Source organism: Chelonoidis abingdonii, chromosome 2 (genome assembly GCF_003597395.2).
Source record: "Chelonoidis abingdonii isolate Lonesome George chromosome 2, CheloAbing_2.0, whole genome shotgun sequence".
NCBI classification, from domain to species: Eukaryota; Metazoa; Chordata; order Testudines; family Testudinidae; genus Chelonoidis; species Chelonoidis abingdonii.
Genome location: NC_133770.1, coordinates 155,545,909 through 155,565,734, shown reverse-complemented (window position 1 = coordinate 155,565,734; position 19,826 = coordinate 155,545,909). Strand labels below are relative to the sequence as shown.

Genomic DNA, 19,826 nt, shown 5'->3' with positions numbered 1-19,826 from the left:
GGCTGGCCTTTGTTCGCTTCCCATCTAAAGGGTTTTTCTCCATGCCAGTAAAGTTGGGGGAAATCTGTCCCTTTTGAGAGAATCGGCTATCACCGTACTGGCTGCTAGTAACAATGGAGTTATCAGTGGTGCCTTCCTCAGTTTTGGGGGTCTATTTTGTGATGGGGATGCTCCTTCCCTAAAAGTGGGGTTGAAGCAGTCACTCCTGCTCCTTGGCTGACTCCTCCCCGGGGTTCAGTGAAGGAGTTAAGAGGTGGAATTCTGAGGGTTGTTATGTACAGGAAGTCAGACAAGATGAACATATTGTCCCCTTCTGGCTTTAAAATCTATGGAGAACCTGTAACCCGTGTCATGAGACAGTCTGGGCTGGAAATCTGATCAGTGTCTCCCACGTGGCAATACTGGCCAACTGCTGCTCAAGTACCAAACCAGACTGCCTGCGCCATCTCATGTGAATACATGATTTGAACAAAGCCTCCCCCCCACCCCCCGCAATGTCGCTGATTAACACTCAAACTGGTTTAAAATCTCCCTGGGACCCAGAGTTTTTGAGAGATGTGGATTTAATTACCATGCCCGACAGAAATGTGTGGAAACAGGAACCCGAGGGGGGGTGATCGGATGTGCTTTCTACAAGGGCTAATCCAAAAGCAGGATATTGGTTTTCCGTATCGGCTCTGAACGATAATTTAAAACAGCACAGGACAAAATGGAAAATAGGGTAGCAATTGGGGTGGGGGGGCAGGGAAGTTTTTGTATTCTCCAATAGATTCTTGTCCCACGTCTCTTCCTCTGCTCTGCTTTGGCCTTACTACTGAGACTTGACTTCACAATGTTTCATTATCTAGAATTGCCAGCACTGTGTTGGCTGTGCTTATCACGCTTGGTGGAAGAGGTCCCTTTTTAAAGCAGATCCCCTTTCTTGAGTGTTTTCTATCTAGCTAGAACATCTCCATAACACGCTCTTGTGGCGGTGGTGCTTTCGTAACAAGACGACAAATGGAAGAGTGCAGTGAATCTTTGGCAAGTACTCTAAGCACGTGAGTCCTTGATTATTCATCAGCTTCATCCAGGCTAAGAATTTTGATCTTTAAGCTGTTCAGTAAATTCTTCTAGTGCCACAAAGGCTTATTTTGTGAATGTATCAGAAATGATCCACTATGGGCCCCTTAAACATATCTGCTGCTTGCCTCTGATTTCATAGGGTTGGAAGAACAAATCCAGACTCTGTTCAGTGGATAATCTCCTTTCCTTTTGGGCTCTCCCAACTTTTCTCAGCCTGCAGTCTCGATCGCTCTCATTACAGCTTCTGGGCCAAATTCAGACTTGGTGTCAACAGATGCAGTTTTTGTCCCATCTACACCAGTCTGAACGGCAGGATTGCAAATACCTATTTAAAAATCTCAATCCTGCAGTGGTATTAGCGAGGCTTCTCTGGAAGGGGAAATGGAATTTGCTCTTCTCCTACAGAACTCTTCCCTTCCTCCATGTTTCTAGGAATCTATGGAGGAGGGTGTCTTATTGGCTTACGGGAATGGTAAATAGAAACAAAGGGCTCTGTTCTCCAAGTCACCCACTCAGACCAGCCTAGCAGTGCCCAAATGTTACTCGCGTGATATGGTGGCCTGTGTGAAATGAGATGGGGGAACTTAGTCTGGTTTTCCATGGGCAAGCATCCATCATGGAGAACGACCACCGAACTGTTGCTAAAACGCACCCTCTGTTGGCAGCCTCAACAGAGAGGGCAAGAACTGTCTCATCATGGAACCTGAACTCTCCTCTCCACCCAGAGGTGGTTCCTCCAAGACAGACTTGAAGCACCTTGGCAGGGCGGAATGGGGGAACCTTACTCTGCTCCCTCCTGCATCTCTCTTGTGGCTCCATGAAGGATTTCAAACTCTGGTGCTACCAGTCATGCATCCTGGTTTCTGTGGCCCCTTCCTCCTGCCTACCCTTCCCCTCACTTGCACTACGCTAATCTTAGAGCTCAAATCACAATGGATGAGTCTCTTGGTACAGTACCATGCACGATGCGATCCTGATCTGTTAGGAGCCCTAGATGCTACACTAATAGAAATAAAACATCCTAGTAATAAGGGCCCTGCCTATATGAGAGAATTAATTGATTAGAGAGACGCTGGGATTATTTTTTTAAACCACCTAAAGGATTTGGGTGTCCAGTTTCCATTAATACTAACAGGAATCTGGTATCTAAATCTCCTGGGCAGCATTGAATAAGTCTAGCAAAACCAAGAGTTCTACAAAAATGGCTCTTCAGTGCTTAATAGAAAAGGAGAACCCCACTATAGTTCAGAAAACCTATCTGGTGGAATTCTGTGGCAGGGATACATTATCTATTTAAATTTTAGAGGATTTTGGGGGGGGGGTGGGGGGAACCCCTCTAAAGAGGTTAATGCTTTTCTAGTAAACTCTTTAGGGCTTTACTGTGGGGGTTATGAACATTTGCATGCTGTGCCCTGGAAACTCTGCATCATGCAAAGTCTAAACCATGGCTGAGCGCAACCCTGTGAGCAGAGAATTGTCTCAGACTTGACTAATGCATGTGTCCCGTTGAGAGACCCTAGTCATCGGTGGGCAGGACGGACCTGGGGCTTCTGGAGCTTAGCTCATGCAGTAGAGGCTCATGCACTAAAAGCCAGCTGTTTCTTAGCTAAGGCTGTAGAGCAAACTTATTGAACTCTTTCTAAGTGGTCTCGGTGCCACTAGATGGGACAGGACACCACACCCCGAAGGTGTGTGGGTTACACATGGAGTTAAAATGTATCTTTGTTTGTTCATCCCATCTAGGTCCCCCAGTGGCTGCTGCAGTCCGATCCCACTTTAACGACTGTCCTGACTCCCACAGTCAGTTCTGCTTCCACGGGACCTGCAGGTTTCTGGTGCAAGAGGAGAAGCCAGCATGTGTGTAAGTCCCTTCCTGTGGCAAAGTGTTTTGCTTGTGTGAGCACAAGTGAAACGGAAGAGAAGTGATCCACTGTTCATCAAGACAGCAGGCCTATGTAACTGTACAGTGCCCATTGCATTTCCCTTGGGATGAGAACTGGCACATATAACTTACTGCATTATCTTTGCAGTTGCACGTTACCTTTAAGAAAACAACACGGGCTGGAGTTTTCAGAGAGAATGGAGTACCCACCTTTCCTTGTCCTTCACGGCACAAAGGAGGGAAAAAGTCAAACCTAGGTGCCTAAAGTTAGGATCCTAAATGCATATTTAGTTACCTAAGGGTCTGTCTATATTGCAGTTAGACACCCATGGCTGGCCCACATCAGCTGACTGACTCACAGGGCTCAGACTGCGGGGCTGTTTAATTGCAGCGTAGACGTTCTTGAGCTCTAGGACCCTCCCACCTCACAGGATCCTAGAGCCTGAGTTCCAGCCTGAGCCCAGGTGTCTACACTGCAATTAAATAGCCCCTGCAGCCCAAGCCCCGTGAGCCTGAGTCAGCTGGCAAGGGTCAACCACGAGTTTTTAAACTGCAGTGTAGACATAAATTACTAGCCTGATTATTTTTTTTTCCCAGTGGTGCCTCCAGCAGGTCCCAAGACTTGAATGGGTATTTGCAGGGGCTCAGCATTCTAAAAGTCCAGCCTAAATAGATGGCTTTTGCAGGTCTGGAAACTTTTGTCTGGGGCTTTGCAAGAAGCTGCTGGCTTAGTACATTAACAGGGCTTTACTTTGCAGGTTTTTGATCAGGTACAACTTATTTTGACTTTGGTGGGAGTTTTGCCAGAGTAAGGGCTGCAGGATCAACCCCTTAATTGGCATTTGAAGTATTGCTAGCCTGTCACTGTCCCACTGTTTACTCTCTGGCTAGGGGACTGAGGTGCCTAACTCCCGTTGGATCTGACTGCCAAACGCCTCTTGAGAATCCCAATGACTGGATCATTATTTCTTGAGTACACATGGGCTTTTGTGCTTTCTTCTTTAATTCTCATCTCTGGTCTCCTCACAGCTGCCATTCTGGGTTCGTCGGGACGCGATGCGAACACGCAGACCTGCTTGCAGTGGTAGCTGCCAGTCAGAAGAAACAAACCATCACTGCCTTGGTGGTGGTTTCAGTGGTAGCGTCTGTCGTCCTTATCGTGGCTTGTGTACTGATACAGTAAGTCTGCATTACGTGCTGTTGTGGCCGAGCGTACCACTTTTACTGGGGCTCAGTGAGATTCTGTTGATGCATCTTAGCTCTGCATGAGCATCCACACAGACTCGAAGTCCCCTTCTGCCGTGCGTTACAGACCCATAGAAACGGAGGGCTGGAAGAAACCTCAGTAGGCCGTCTAGTCCAGTCTCTTGCACCGAGACAGGACTAAGTATTTTCTAGACCATACCTGCTTGTCCACCTGCTCTTGAAAACCTCTAGTGACAGAGATTCCACAGCACCCGTGGGTTGTTTTTTCCTGTGCTCAACCACCCTGATAGTTAGTTAGGAAAATTTTCCTAATGTCTGACCTAGATCTCCCTTGTTGCAATTTAGGCCCGGGGCTTCTTGTCCTGTCCTCAGTGGTTAAGGAGAAAAATTTATCACCTCTACTTTAGAACAACCTTTTACATTCCTGAAGACTGTTATCAGGTTCCCCCTCAGTCTTCTCTTCTCCAGACTAAACAAACCCATTTTTTTTTTTTTCCAATCCTTCCTCATAGGTCATGTTTTCTAGACCTTTCATCAATTTTGTTGCTCTCCTCTGGACTTTCTCCAGTTTGTCCACACCTTCTCAAAGTGTGGTGTGCAGAATTGGACACACTACTCCAGTTGAGGCCTAATCAGAGCGGAGTCGAGCAGAAGAATTACCACTTGTGTTTTGCCTACAACACTCTTGCTAACACATCCCAGTTCCACATAACACCACTAGAAGCCTACATTTAATTCTTTTAGGTGGCTTCTTTAGTTGTTTCAGAGCCACAGTTGGGAACTGGGAAGGGATGGACCCGGGATGGACCCAGGCTATTTCATACACGGAATAATCTGAACCTCATAATGGTTGTTTACTGGTAGGATGTTTGAGTGCAGTGCTTGCTGACGTCTAAGGCTCTCACTTTAAATGGAGGAACTGAAAAGCTAATTTAAAAACTAGATGTTAGGTTCTTAACTGCATACCAAAATATGGGCCAAATTCACAGGTATAAAAGGTGGGGCCTGTCATATCAGTAAATGGACATAAGGGCATCCAAACTGCGTAACTTGTATACTGCAGGACTGGAAGAAGCTGTCGGTTACATGAACTAGACTCCCTCAGATTCTTCTCTGAACTGGCCCTATGCATGTAGACAGTGGAAAATTGCTTTCATGGCAGCTGCTGACTCTATACTTGACCCTGCATGGTGCTGAGCCCCTGAATAGGATTGGACCTCTCTCTTTTTTTGGTTTTGTTTTCCCCAGCCAAAGTTGATGCCACAACTAACATGTGAAATAGTGCATGAGGTGAAGCTTGCTGTTCCATTTAATGTGCTAGTGAATGGAACTGTTGCAGGGGAAATGCAGACTGCTGCATGGCACGCTTAGAGGGCAGAAAGCTTTCTGGGTTCCTTTTGTGATACAAGAAACATTACTTGTGTGAATGCCCATGTGACGAAGTGGGACTGTTCTTAATGTTCTCTCTGAATACTGTGTGGGTGCCTCAGTTTCCCCTATGCAGTTCTTAAGTATCTAGGTGGTGGGATAAGGGGATGTGATCGTTGCAGCACCCGAGAGGGCCAGTGTGATGGTGTCTGCACAGAGAATGGCTGACGCCCTGTCTCCTAGCAACTGATGGCCTGGGCCCCTCCTCTGCAAAGGTGCCAACTGAAGGTGACCTCCTGGCCTGGGAAAGAGACAAAGGCAGAGGAGGGGATGGAGAGTTTCAGTTTGGAGCTGGCTGGGGAAGGGGAGGGAATTCCAGACCGGTGTCTGGGATCCCTGGCCCCCAGTAGGGACCTGACTGGGGGGGGGTCCTGTTGTCTGTACCTGCAAGCTCTGTCTTGGACTGTGATCCTGTCGTCTAAATAAACCTTCTGCTTTACTGGCTGGCTAAGAGTCATGATGACTAGCAGGAAGCTGGGGGTGCGGGGCCTTGTGCCCCCCCCCCCCCCACTTCTTGACAGCCCATTTCTGTGGATAACTGGAGTTGCACAGAACAGCTCATCCCTATTGATGTAAAGTACGTCAATGTTAATTCTAAGGGCAGGTGGGCAATATACTCGTGCTGCAACATGCATATACTGTTAAGATAACAATACTGTCTTCACTGTGTAATTTAAAGGAATAGGTAAGTGTTGTTGCGGTTGATTTCCCAACCCAAGTGGCTTGTGTTACGAGACATATTGCTTCATAGTATCTCTGCATGTCCTAACTCTTCTTTCAGTTAGCTCTTAACTCTTCATTCACGATGAGATCAAATGAAGAAACCAGTCGGTACAGCTGCAATAAACCAGTGTTTGTCTTGCCATAATTGTCACTCTTCTCACAGCTGATATATACTTATAAATGTAAATAAAACTTTCAGCAGCACATCAATTGGTGCTATTGGCTGTTGTGTACAATTTGTTCCAAATTCGAGGGCTTTTATTCCTTCCGGTTGTTTGAGGTCTAAGCCAGAGTTTCTGAGCACTTGTGGTTTATTTATCTGCACCTAGAGGCCCCAAATGAGACCAGGATCACACTGCAGTAGGAACTGTGCAGCTGTGTAGTGCTAGTCAATTTCTTACAATCTAGATAGATAAAGGGTGAGTGAGAAGTATTCTCATCACCGCCATTTCACAAATGGGGAAACTAAGGCTCTGGTTCCGGAGAGCATTTAAGCATATCCTGAAAATCAAGCACATGCCTATGTGCCTTCCTGGATGGAGCCAAAGACCGAGAGTAGGTGGCTTATCTAAGATCACACAATGAGTCTCTGGCAGAGGTAGGAATTGAATCCTGATCTCCTGAGTCATGGACTGGTGCCTTCATTGTCAGGCTGTTCTTCCTCTCTAAGTCTTTTCCTGTCTAGACTAAATCCTGAAAGATCTCATGGCACTTTTCCTAAGAGTAGGGTTTTGAGTCTCCAGTGTCTGGTTCAAATTCCAAATCTCAGGTAACTAACCAGATCTAAATTCATTCCTGTGCATCAATGGAGTTACACCAGGGGTGAGTTTGTCCCATTTTTGCCTATCTAAATTCCCCTGTTGCTTTGCAGTTATTAGGCAATTCCTTGTCCTTGCATCAAGACTCTCGTGTAGTGTTGTTGGTGCTGCAGTAACACCTGTCAATTTCCCACCCTCAGTGGGGAAATTGCATTTCGGTGCTAAGCAAAGTGAACGCTGTGTGTGATGGACCGCGTTCTATTGTCAGTCTGCATTGGCATCTTCACTGAAGTTAGTGGAGCTTTTTGGGGTAGCTGAGAGCAGAACTAAGCCCAATATGTTTTGAGATGGTTATTGCTGAACAATAGAGACCTCTTCACTGTTGTGCATGAGCTCTTTGCCTTGTCTCTGTCCTAATACCTCTGCCCTTAATTGCATTTCAGCTGCTGTCAGATAAGAAAACATTGTGAAAGGTGCCGAGCCTTCATCTGTAGACACGAGAAGCCCAGCGGGCTCCTGAAGGGGGGAACTTCCTGTTGCCATTCAGAGACAGGTAGGAGGAACAACTGTCATACCAACAGCATCTTTCCAATAGTTTAATTGGCTGGCCGTGGAGATGGAGATCCTGTTACGGAGCTGAGTTCCATTTAGCGGGTGTCGGTAGCAGGTGAAGTCCAAATGATCCCTCTTCTATTATTTAACTTGTATCTCTCCATACCCATGGATGATGCATGAAGCCTGGCAGTAGCCATTATCAGATTCTTCAAAGGAAGGTGCTGCCATCTTGGTCAACACCCCGGGGACTTGACTTGGGGACCTCTACAGCTAAAAGCATGAGCTGCTACAGCTTTTGAGCTAAAGAATCAAGGCTGCCTAGCACTGCAGCAGACTCCTATTCTATGTGGATCAGGCATGGAGGCGGGCCAGTGTTGGGATTCCCTCTGAGACCTTTTGTTTCCATTCAGCTTCCCAAGAACTCTGTTTGACTCCACATGTTCGAGTATCTTTATTTGGCCTACAGCAAAGCTGTGCTGAGTTGATCAGATTAAAGCATAGGGGGTGGGCATAGTGTACCACACACACAACCTCATCCTTTTTATATACATATACACATTCTGTTGCATTTACTGTTTTGGGGATTGGCTTGGTTACTGCAGAGGTACCAATCCCTGTACAGCATGTTCTAGACACGCACTGTCCATGTATAACTTCCTCTTTACATTCCAGGCTTATTTTGCCCATTGTAAATGGTTCCCTGGGTGTTCCCCCTCATTTTAGCTAGTACAGACATTGTCTCTTGTCTTATTGACCCATTAACCTAGCTTAGTTTTAGCATGGACATTCTGTTCCCAACCTCCTGTTCCATTTACTTCCCTAATCTTGTCTCCCAAGAAATGAGGCCTCACCCACGTCTAATGACTCAAGCCGGGCCTACAACCTGTAACACCCCTACCAGGGGGTTCTATCTGCAGTAGGCAGTTATGGGAGCAGGATCAACGGGGTCCTTTTGGAGGTCACATAAGGTAATGTGAGCATCGGTACACTTCATCCTTCAGCATCCTCTGTTAGAATGGTCCTGGTTACCCTTTGGAATGCGTCTGAGGTCAACCTTCCATGCATTTAATTTTTTTTATTGCACTCCTACCTTTCTTGGGGGATGAGGTGTGGGGGGGGAATAGGGGAAGCTGACTTACCAGGTAAGTTAGAACTGCTGAGCAACTTTGCTTCTTAAGTGAATTTAGCTGACATCTCCAAGATGCAGGGTGATACCTAGCATTATATGGCAGTTTTCATCCATAGCTCTCCGAGCTCTTTCTTGCAAAGGATGTCAATATCCTTATCAGTTTTACACATAGGGAAACAGAGTCACTGAGCGAGGGAAGCGACTTCCCAAGGTCACCTATCAAACTAGTGACAGAGCTGGGAGTTGAACCCAGATTACCCGAGTCCTGGTTCAGTGCCTAATGACATTATTTCACTGTATCTTAATGTTGTCATAAAGATGAAGATGTTTAATCCCCAAAGGATCAAAAGGAGGTCATTGTAAAATGGCATTGGAGTAACACTGAATCAGGCTCCATTGGGTCTGGTCATGTGAATAAGTGTTACTGGCTTAGACCCCATGCTGAGAGAAATGCAAATAGTAAAGCACATAAAGAGTGAGAAGTAATATAATCTAATAAATTTAGTAAATCTTATTTAAGTGAGGGAAGATTTCGAATGTGCAGTGGTAGCTAACGAAGCTTTGAAAATATCCCCCTAAATATGCAATTTCCCAAGTCTCCTTTTTTACAGACCGCCTGAATTTATAGTAAAGCATCTTTTGAATGCTGAGTGATTTTTTTAAATCTTTTTTACACCCTTTTTAAAATTGATTTACAACTGTTTGGCATGCCTATTTAGGGTTACTGCATTCGCATGTAGACAAGTCCCATTTGTGGCACTGAATGAGCATTGATTGCAAAAGATTTCCAGTGACACTGGAATAAATCACAACCTTTTTTAACATCTCTGAAAATACGTCTTCTGTGCTTTTGGCAGTTTGGTACAACGTATTCTTTGTCAGTGTAGGAGGCTTTTTTGCACAACACCTTGCAATAAATTCAAGGTGACATATGACATACCGTCTAGGCAGGGGCCATGGTTATTCTGAATCTTTTCCTGTTTTTCTTTGTCTCTGCTCTAATTATTTATCTTAGTCAGCCTGAATTATTCACTGCACTCACGAAGGAGACTGAGAATTATGTAGAAAGTGTGTACTCCTCTTATTGTTAGTTTTTGCTTTTAGATTTGATCTATTTGTAATGGCAGCTAAGGTGCCTTTATTTCTCCTGGATTTATATATTGGTCTCCTGAGCTGTTTGTGGCTTTATCAGGTGCTACAGATTGTAGTGGAGATATTGTTCTTTTCATACAGTAAAGGAGAGACTTTAGACTTCCTTCAAGAGACGGGGATCCCTCATCTATAGATCACATTCAAATGATATTGCTATTTCACTCCCTGAACTTTTATGAATGAGCAAGAAGGAAAAACAAGCTATCTACCCCCTGTCCTACATAGTCAAGTTTGACTGATTGACTGATTTTGATTGCTCAAATTAAGCAGCCTGATCTTCAGAAAGTGCTAAGCACCCACCCTCTGAAAATCAGACTGTTAAATGCCCTAAGTTATGATTTTGGGAGCCTAAGTTATTTAGCACCTCTGGGTTATTGCTGTAATGGAATTTCTAATGTGTTTAACCATGGAGGACAGGTCCAACAATGGTTATTGGCCAAGACTGTCAGGGATGCAACCTAATGTTCAGGGTGTCCCTAAACCTCTGACTGCCAGAAACTGGACAGGGGCTGGATCACTCAAAATTGCCCTGTTTTTGTTAATTCCCTCTGAAGCACCTGGCACTGGTCACTATCAGAAGGAAGGATACTGGGCTAGATGGACCATTGGTCCGATCCAGTATGGCTGCTGTTATGACTCACTTGCCTTCTGATGCTAGACTAGAGCCAAATTATGCCCTTGTTTGCTCCCACAGAAATAGGTTAACTCTTGTGTTTTTTATTCTGCAGTGGTCTGAAGGAGAATTGGATCTGACCAATATATTAATTGCCATGGCCAGATGGGGACTACTGCAGTATAATAAAGGAGGCCTACCCCATTCCAGAGAAGAACATTTTTCCACAGAAGAAAATGCTCTGGAGGGGACTAATATCAAGCATACGCTTCATTACCTTGACTCTTCATATGCATCCTGTATTATATGCTGAGCTTTCAGAACCTTGCCAAATCGAGGGCACCATCTCCACAGGGCTATCCAATGTGAAGCCATGAACTAATGAGTAGACCACATCTCCACAAGCATGGAATCTTAAAGACTGTTTTACGGGACTTCAGACTCGGACACAAGAGAACTGCATGTGGGTCAGCTTCATGTTTATGTAGATGTGACCATTTGTGTGTTTGGGGAGTAGGTTTGACACCAGTGATTGGAAAAAAAGTGTGTACCGTTCAGGTTGGAGATAGCTTATGAGAACACTCGGTCAGTATCTGTCCTGCTTTGAGACTTTACGGAACGTACTTGAAGGCTGAGTCTTTGGTTCATGCATTTGTTACATATTTGACTCGTTGGGAGGAGCGGTTGCAGGTCTGTTTTCAGAAGAGAACCCAGTCCTTTAGAAGGAACATCCTATCTGCCTGTGCTGCTGCTGCCATTGGGACATTCACCCTGCCAGATGAAATCTAGGGGGGAATACAGAACGAGGTGGACTGGCCAGGATTATCCTGTCCCTTTCTGATGATGATCAATTTCTCTTCATCAGGAGACAAGTTGCAAGAGAAATAGCAACGCTCGAGTCAGTGTGTGTGGGGATGTGTTCAAGCCCCGCAATCCTTCGCATTTTAAGCGTGATGGCAGAAAATATTCCAAGTTATTGAGGCAGAAAAATGTGTTTGGGGGTTAAATGTCTTTGGTGTTCTTGGAAAGCTGAAAAAATGGGACATGGAGATAACTATAACAAAATGGCAGCCATTGGGGTGGTGGAAATCTAGGCATTTAGAGCCTGATCCAAAGCTTATTAAAGTTTTTCCAATGTCTGTAATGGGTTTGGATGAGGCCCTTAGCCATGTGGCTTTTTTGCATTTCTTTATGCTAACTAGGAACTGTTCAGAAAACTTTAGGAGTTGCTATGTTATGACAGAAGGAAACCTAGGGCCTAATCCTGCAAACCCTTCCTCATGGGAATAGATGTAAGTGAATAAGATAATGAGGTCTGATTTTGATCTTGCTTACACTGATGTAACTCCATTGGTTACTCCTAGTTTACTCTACAGTGAGATCAGAATCAGGCCCTCTTAAGTAAATGGGACTATTCCCTGGAGTAGGGATTATAACTTGTAGGTAAATGTTTACACACCCCTAGACTGTCTTTGAGTCTGAGAAGATAAACACACACTGTACATGATGCAATTGGATAACAAACTTGACAGTCCTACCTGTGAAATATTCTTCTGAATGTTGATCTGAAGTTTTCTTCCAGATCTGCCTGGCAAAATACAGTCCTAGAACCAAATTAACTTCTATGGACATAAATGAGACCTATCCCTCCACTGATGTCAGTGAAATTTGCCAACAGGTGTAAGCAGGAGAATTTGGCCCTAGGTTTGTCCTGATGATTGAAGAGCATAATTTCACCCTTTTGTTTAGAAGCAAAATGTTACGGGAGGAATGCTTGCAACTTTAACCCAGATCCATAGAAGGAACAACATTCTGTTTCTCTATAGAAGATAAATGGGAAACAACTGCCTTACTTATTCATTTTCAAACTCTTACCTAAAAGATGACAATCTTATGAACTTCTGGTTTCCTATAATATAGCAACCTAATGACTGGCACCAGAGGAAATTTCAAAATAGATACATGAGTGATGGTTTGTTCCATAATCTTAACAGAGAGAGATCAGCATATTTAAATCCTTTGCCGGACCTTGCACCTTGCCTCGGAGTCTGACGCAGTCTTATAATGAACCTGATTCTATACCTGTTGAGTCCACTCCCCTTGATTTCCTATGGAGGTAGATTGACACCCCCCCGCCCCCCAACCAAGATGTCTTTCATCAATCTCCGCCCAGGATTTTTTTCCCCTCACTCAGTTTAATTCTTTGATTTATTTTTAAAGCCGATTTGAAAAATTTAATTTTTTTAGAACAGCAGCATCTATGTCTGAGACGTGGATATGGATTATTCCCTTTGACAGTGAAGCTGCAGGCACTGCATCTTGAGGGTGTGGCAGCGTGGGGTGTAATCTGGTCAATTTCTGAGCTGTACATGTGACTCAATCAGTGATTCTAGGAGTCTGTCAAAGACGGAAAAACCAACGCATCTAATGTCCTGATTCTGTAAAGCAGCCTGATCAGCAAAGCACTTAAGCATCTGCTTAAACTTTTTAAGCAGGTGCTTAAGCGCTTTCCTGAATCAGGGAGTAATTTCCGAATTACCCCCAGTTCCCTAATCTTCTAAAACATTAAAGCACCCTCTCTTCTGTTGGCTCAAAACGACCAGAGAAGAAATATCTGAACTGAAGTCCAATGCAACTGTCCTGCAGCAGCTCCATCTGAGATCCCTTAAATCTCTTTTGTAGGGAGGGCCCCTATTGATCTGTTCTTGGTTTCTGAGCACTTGAGGAAACTTGGAGCCAAATTTCCTGCTGGCATAAGTGGCCATAAATTCTTCTGATATCAGTGGCACACTGACTATTTCTGTTTGGTGGCAAATTCAGCCCTTAATATTGAAGCGTTGTTGCCGATGGCTATAATTACAAAGGTTATATAAATAGTTTAGCCCTGCCTCTTAGAACACAGGCTTTAATGTCTAACATAGGGTGCCCAAGAAAAGTTCAACCTCATTTTTAGTGTCCCTTTTCACCTTTAAAACATGCAGAATGCTCCAGCCATGAGGAGCGGGGATGGGGTTTTTAGCGCATTGATGCTTTTTTAAAAAAAATGCATTAAAATGTCTTTATGAAAGCTGTGCATTTAGGGCCCAATTCCACAAGGGGCCAAGTCCCTTACATTGCCTCTGGCCAGCCCTCAGCACCCTGCAGGATAGTGCTCTTTCTCTGTTTTGCTTTTTATATGGGGAATAAGACTAAAGAATTGATTTCTTGTAGCCTAAATTATTTAGGCTTCTCTTCACGCCTTGATGCAGGTGCCCATTGGGGCTGCTATGCTTTATTTCACAAGCCTTGTTCCTTTCATAGGACCTGACCCTGCAACCAGTACCAACATATATGAGCAGAGAGATGGTTCTTCTGACTAACGGTTGGACTTATAACTCTCTGACCACCCCACCTTGTCCTCATCCCTTCCAGGGACGTTCCTTCTCAGGAAGATGTATTGCCGTTAGCATTGGGTGCACCCCAAGAAGTTCATAGGAATTCATTCAAAAGCCTGGGTCAGATTTGCCTTATGGATGACATTCTGATGCTTTTCACCCATCCCTAATGGCGGTATGGTTTTAAGCCTGACTGCTGCTTTAACATCCCAACTCAGATGTTTCGCATACTAAGATGGTACTAACACACAGGTATCTGATACTCCACTAAGCATGTCTCTGCTACAGGCAGCTTTATCCCTCCATATTAGCTAGAAATGTATTGATGGGCAAGAAGCTCACACATGCCTCCTGAGTTGACCCACTAGTGGGAATGTTCATGCATCCACTAATTTGACCTTTTAAAAACCACGGGGAAAGATCCTCAGCTGCTGTGAATTAACATTTCTATTCACTTAAATGGACCAATGTCAGCTAAGGATCTAATCTAGGTTTTCAGACACTTTCCAGCACTGAATCCTTGCCCTCCTTCCCAATCCCTGCCCCCCCCATTACACCCCACTAAAGAGCAATTAGAAAGAATATGCACATGGCTCTGTCTCATAAGCCATTCCATATCTGCTCCTTGCAATTATCTGACCTTCCAGGATCTGATTTTTAAAATGGTGATCCTTTTAAGAAAACTAGATATTTGACTCAAAAAGTGGGATCATATGTCATTAATATGGAATGTACTTTTTAAAAAAAATCATTGCCTAGTTGAAGAGGGATTGGGAAGGACGGGGGAGAAACAAAGGTTCATGTGACCATGGATATTAGGTTCACAATTTAAAATGAAGATCTGAATTCCTCTTTTCTTTCCCCACAATGGCTTTTCCATACACACAAATATAGACAGTCTGTCCTGTGCCATGTTGCAAGCTTTAAATTAACTGAAACTGTTCCAGGATAAGAGATTTAAAATTATGCTTGTTCCTCGACTTTTTCTTTACTGGTAAAGTTGCAATGCAAGGAGAGGGAGAGCGAGGAGATCAAATAAATTGTGGGTTTTTGACAGTAGGAAAACAAAAAGCTACAGGCTGAATCTCTGCTGTCACTGAAATCTAGGGAAGTTTTGCAGTTGACTTCATTGGCACAGGGGTTCAGCTCTGTGGTTCTACGGCAATCTGGAATTGTCACAAAAGGGTCTTGTTGAATGTAACATTGGAAAGATGAGAACTTCTGGTGACTCAGCACATGAAATCCTGGCCCCATTGTTTTGCCCTTGACCTCCGTGTAGCCAAGATTTCAGCCTGAGTGTTTAAGTACAAAAAAAAGACAGCATGGCCTAGATTGCGCTCTGTAAGACTGCTGTGAATTCAGAGCAATTCTGTTCATGGGGGAGACATTTTAAAATCAGTGGGGTTAATCCAGATTTAACAGCAAAATTAGGGTCTATATAATTTAACTACAGCAAAAAAAAAAATCTCATTGGAGCTAGCATTTCAAGATCAATAAATGTGATTCAGTGGGGGAGATAAAGGGCATTTTTAAAGTCACAAAGGATGGATAGGTGCCCAGCTTCCATAGAAGGTCGGTGAGAATTAGTTGGGCACCGAACTTCCACACGTGCCTTTTGAAAATCACCCCACTTTTTGGAACATTTTTGCACCTATAATGTGTGCTGTTTACCCAGTGTCCCTGATGTTCTGACAAATTGCCTAAAATGTGTAACTTGCATATTTCCCCCCAATTTTGGATATTTTTACCAAAAAACCTACTGTGAGAGTGCTATTCATTTTTTTAAATATCACATTTATTTAGTCTTGAAATTTTATGGCACTAGGACAGAAATACCACCTCATTGCAGGGACTATGCTCATCTGAGACAGATATTATCTTTATTAATAAAATCAGCTTTAATTCTAGGAAACTTCCTCCAACTGGTACTCTAACCTCCAGCTGAATTGTTAACCGTTTTAGTCTCTACGTTTATTATAAATAACCAACCTGAAGCTTTTTTTAGTCATGGTTACTCTGTCATCTGTATATGTTGCACTGGAAAAGTTAATATTTAATGTTTTAATTTATTTTGTGTGGTTAAATTAATTTTGATTTCTGTACTGTGTTGTGATTGGCTGTTTTCTCTTTAATACCTGAATTCTAGTTACTTAGTGATAAAGTACACTTTTTTCAGATTTTTTTGTCGCATTTTTATTGATTTGAAGAGAACTCCCAGAAACCTGAGAATTACTTGAAACTTTGAATGTGCCTTGATCCCAGAATGAATGAATTTTCTTCTGTGGTGTGAAAATATTAAAATACGCTGTGAGGGATTATTAGACAAGAGAATCATGGAGATAAGAGATTCTAAAGCTCTTTATCAGCTCATCTGTCCAATGGTTCTCAATCTCTTCCTTGCTTGTAACCACTGTTACATCAGTAAAAATAGCTTCAAGCTCCCATCTAACCATACAGAAAGTTAGTTCTAGAATTCCTCTTGAGATAGCAGCATCCTTGAGATTGAGAGCCTTTAGTCTAGTGCAGGTGCCTGCACAGTGCAAGATTGTTCCTTACAGTATAATACTCGGTGCCTCTGTTCACTCCAAGACACTAGTCTGCAATGTAAGGGCACCATCCTACAAGTACTCTTGGTCATAGCTCTTTACACCATGAGTTTAAGAGTCAGTAAAACCATTCAGTGGGTTACATTCAACCATATAAGCATTTTTCCATTTTAAAAAAACCAAAACTCAATTCAAAGCTCTTCACTATTAATTGAAAACAGGTCTTTTAAAAAACAAACAAACAAAAAAAACCTTTTACCTGTGAAAAATGTTGAGCAACTCAACTAAAATAAATGATAATCCAGCAAAGCTGAAGGTTGCTTCAGCAGCTGCCCAACGTGGTGGTCCTTTTTGGACACCAGTTCATGTTCAAAGGCAAGCCTAGCTGCTTAAGGTCTACACTCTATTGAGATGCAATCTGAACAAGCTCCACGTTTCAATTCCAGATTTAGGTGATGGTTTGGCACTGGGATTTATTTGAGCCAGTTTGCAAAGGTTGGTGCAATCCCTGGGAAGATGCGTAAAGCACTATTCAAACACAAATTTTTATTCACATATCCCTTATTGGAATATGATGGAGAAGAAAACATGGATGGAGGTAGCCCTATGTAATTATAGGACCATTGTGAATGATGGTAGGGTAGGAGGGCAATTGAAAATCGATTAGTCACTAGCTTAAATTGGGTGTAATGCCACACTCGTTGCCCATCTGCACTGCTGCTAGTGAGTGAGTGTCACAGGTCCCAGGCTGTACCTATCCACAGCAGACATGAGTTTGTTACAGGCCCTGGCTAGAAACCACCTTGGTTATTTAGCCTGAAGTGTAGCGGTTTATGCTTTTAGCTCTGGAGGTGCCTAATTCAGTCCCTTCTGAATCAACCATCATAGTTGCACTGGTGTAACTGAGCGCAGAATTTGGTACATCGAGTACAGGCCAAGCTTGTCCCCTGAAGGTCTGTCTACACGTACACTAAACCTGGGCTCTGACTCAGTTTTGAGTCCAAACCCCTTGCTTCCACCCAGCTGGCTCCTGCAGTGTTACTGAGCATGTTCCATACAAGCTGAGCAGCAAATCTGGGGTTTGGGGGTGCCCATGGGTGGGAGAAGGGCTATAACACACATGAGCAGGCTGAACAATGTGATCATGGCAAATGTCATGCTAGGTTTACATTGTCTGGGGGGAGAGGGTGGGTTTGGTTGGGAGGCGATCAACTACAGGAAAAGTGAAGATGGGGTGGGCACTGACGGGAAGCGGGTTGGGGGGAAAGAGCAGGAGAGCAGAGGGTGAGGGGCAGGTGTCAAGTGGAGCTGAAGTGAAATGAATGGGAGGGAGAGGGTTGAAGCAAGCAAAACAGTGAAAGTCTGGTCAAATTTTTAACAAGTTCTCTGAATGTCCAAAGACATTGGTTGCTTCTGTAGTTGCCCTTATCTATTGGAGTCCCTGGTTGGGTTTTCCTACTGTTTTCCTCCAAAGATGTCATTTTTTTCCCCCTTCTGGGTTCTGACTGAGAATAGTGCAGACTTGCATCAAAAACAATCCACAGGACCCAAATCTGACAAAATAGGGTTTCAGACTTCTGGTGCGTGTTCTCCAAAACTGTTTGAGACTTTCCTCTGATCCACAAATGAATCTGATCCAAACACTTCTCTTATCCACAGAGAGAATTCAAGATCTGGATTCAAATGGTGTGGTTTATCACCCTGCTCTAAATGCTCCTCAGCTGAAATACACCAATAAACAAACACACACTGTGGTTGCTTTTCAATCTTCTACTGTAGCAACTTCATTTACAAGGAATGATCCTTGTTCCCGGTGGAAAGAACCAGTCCTGGTCCTGTGCAGCTATTTAATTACATAGACAAGGTGGGTGAGGTAATATCTTTTATTGGATCAGAAGTTGGTCTAATAAAAGACAATACCTCCCCCGCCCTGTCTGTCTTACACGCTGGGACCAACACGGCAAACAATGGTATATACAATTCACGTGGTTGAGGGGTTAGCTGGCTTAGGAAAGCAAGGCTGCAGCTTTTCACAGCTCAACGACCATTCAATCCAGAATTGGGGTGAGTGAGTTTTTCATTTTGTTTGGTGCCCTCAGTGAAATGGATTGAGGGTCTTGCTCTCCTCCGTAATTGTCTAATCTCCTTGTCTTAACTGAGAGTTGCAGTAGTAAGGCCAAGACAGAATTACCCTGGGATTATGGTTGTATATAAATTATAACTAGCCTCTCAACCCCTGGAGGTCAGTCCTTTCCTGCAGGTCAGGTATAAGGTCCTTTAGCATGCCAGCGCAGGTGATTTCTGTACCATAGGTGTCCTTGCTGAATCTCTAAGTACAAAATGGAGTTCAGACATTGGTGTCTTGGGGACTCACTTTTTAAAAAACCTCCAAAAGTAGGTGAGAATCTGGAGGCCTCATTCTTGGCCTGGCTTTTCTCCTCTTTGAGTTGTTTCCCATGTTTGCTAGCAGAGCCTGTTTCGAAGAGATACTCATCACAAACCAGCCCACGCCATTTTGATGGTGCTTAGCCTTTATGGGTGTCAAATAGGTCTTGCTCAGTCAGCTGCCTTCTTGGCTTGCAAGGCCATGGAGAATGATTGTATAAGAGGCAGCTGGCTAAATTATAGCCTCAGTTGTTGTTTGTCTAGCAGTAGCACCCAGGAGCCCCAGTCATGGACCAGCACCCCATTGAGCTCTACAAACAGGTGAGGTAATTTCATAGAATATCATGGTTGGAAGGGACCTCAGGAGATCATCTAGTCTAACCCCCTGCTCAAAGCAGGACCAATCCCCAGACAGATTTTTATTCCAGTTCCCTAAATGGCCCCCTCAAGGATTGAATTCACAACCCTAGGTTTGGCAGGCCAATGCTCAAACCACTGAGCTATTCCCCACCCCCCCAATAAATAATTGGAGGTAGGTATATCTCCTGGAGCTGGAAGGGACCTTGAAAGGTCATTGAGTCAAGCCCCCTGCCTTCACTAGCAGGACCAAGTACTTATTTTTTGCCCCAAATCTCTAAGTGGCCCCCCTCAAGGATTGAACTCACAACCCTGTGTTTAACAAGCCAATGTTCAAACCACTGAGCTATCCCTGCCCCTTTGGTGGGGATTGTTCAAACAAAATGATTGTAATGGGTCTTTCTGACCTTAAAATCCAATCTCCTTCCTTAGTCACACCCTCCAAGGGGGATGTGATCACGTACATTCTGATCATAACAAAGAACATTTCTATACACTTCTAATGAAAAGTTGATCTATTTTTCTTAGGGTGCATCGACAGTGCAGCTGGGCACATGCTTCCCAGCGTGGGTAGACAACGCCCCCCAACTCTGTTGAAGCCCATGCACTCAAAATAGCAGAGTAGCTGGGGGTTGCATGGGCATCAGCTTGGG

General features: G+C 44.0%; 1 protein-coding gene across 1 annotated transcript in view; it reads left to right on the top strand.

Annotated features, from left to right (window-relative positions):
- Positions 1-16,062, top strand: part of TGFA (transforming growth factor alpha) — a 48,478-nt gene extending 32,416 nt beyond the window's left edge. The window contains exons 3-6 of the mRNA XM_032764896.2: positions 2,809-2,926; positions 3,977-4,126; positions 7,506-7,615; positions 10,627-16,062. Coding sequence (XP_032620787.1) covers positions 2,809-2,926; positions 3,977-4,126; positions 7,506-7,615; positions 10,627-10,634 — 386 coding nt within the window. The 3' untranslated portion in view covers positions 10,635-16,062. The remainder of the gene's footprint in view (positions 1-2,808; positions 2,927-3,976; positions 4,127-7,505; positions 7,616-10,626) is intronic.
- Positions 16,063-19,826: the final 3,764 nt, after the last annotated feature.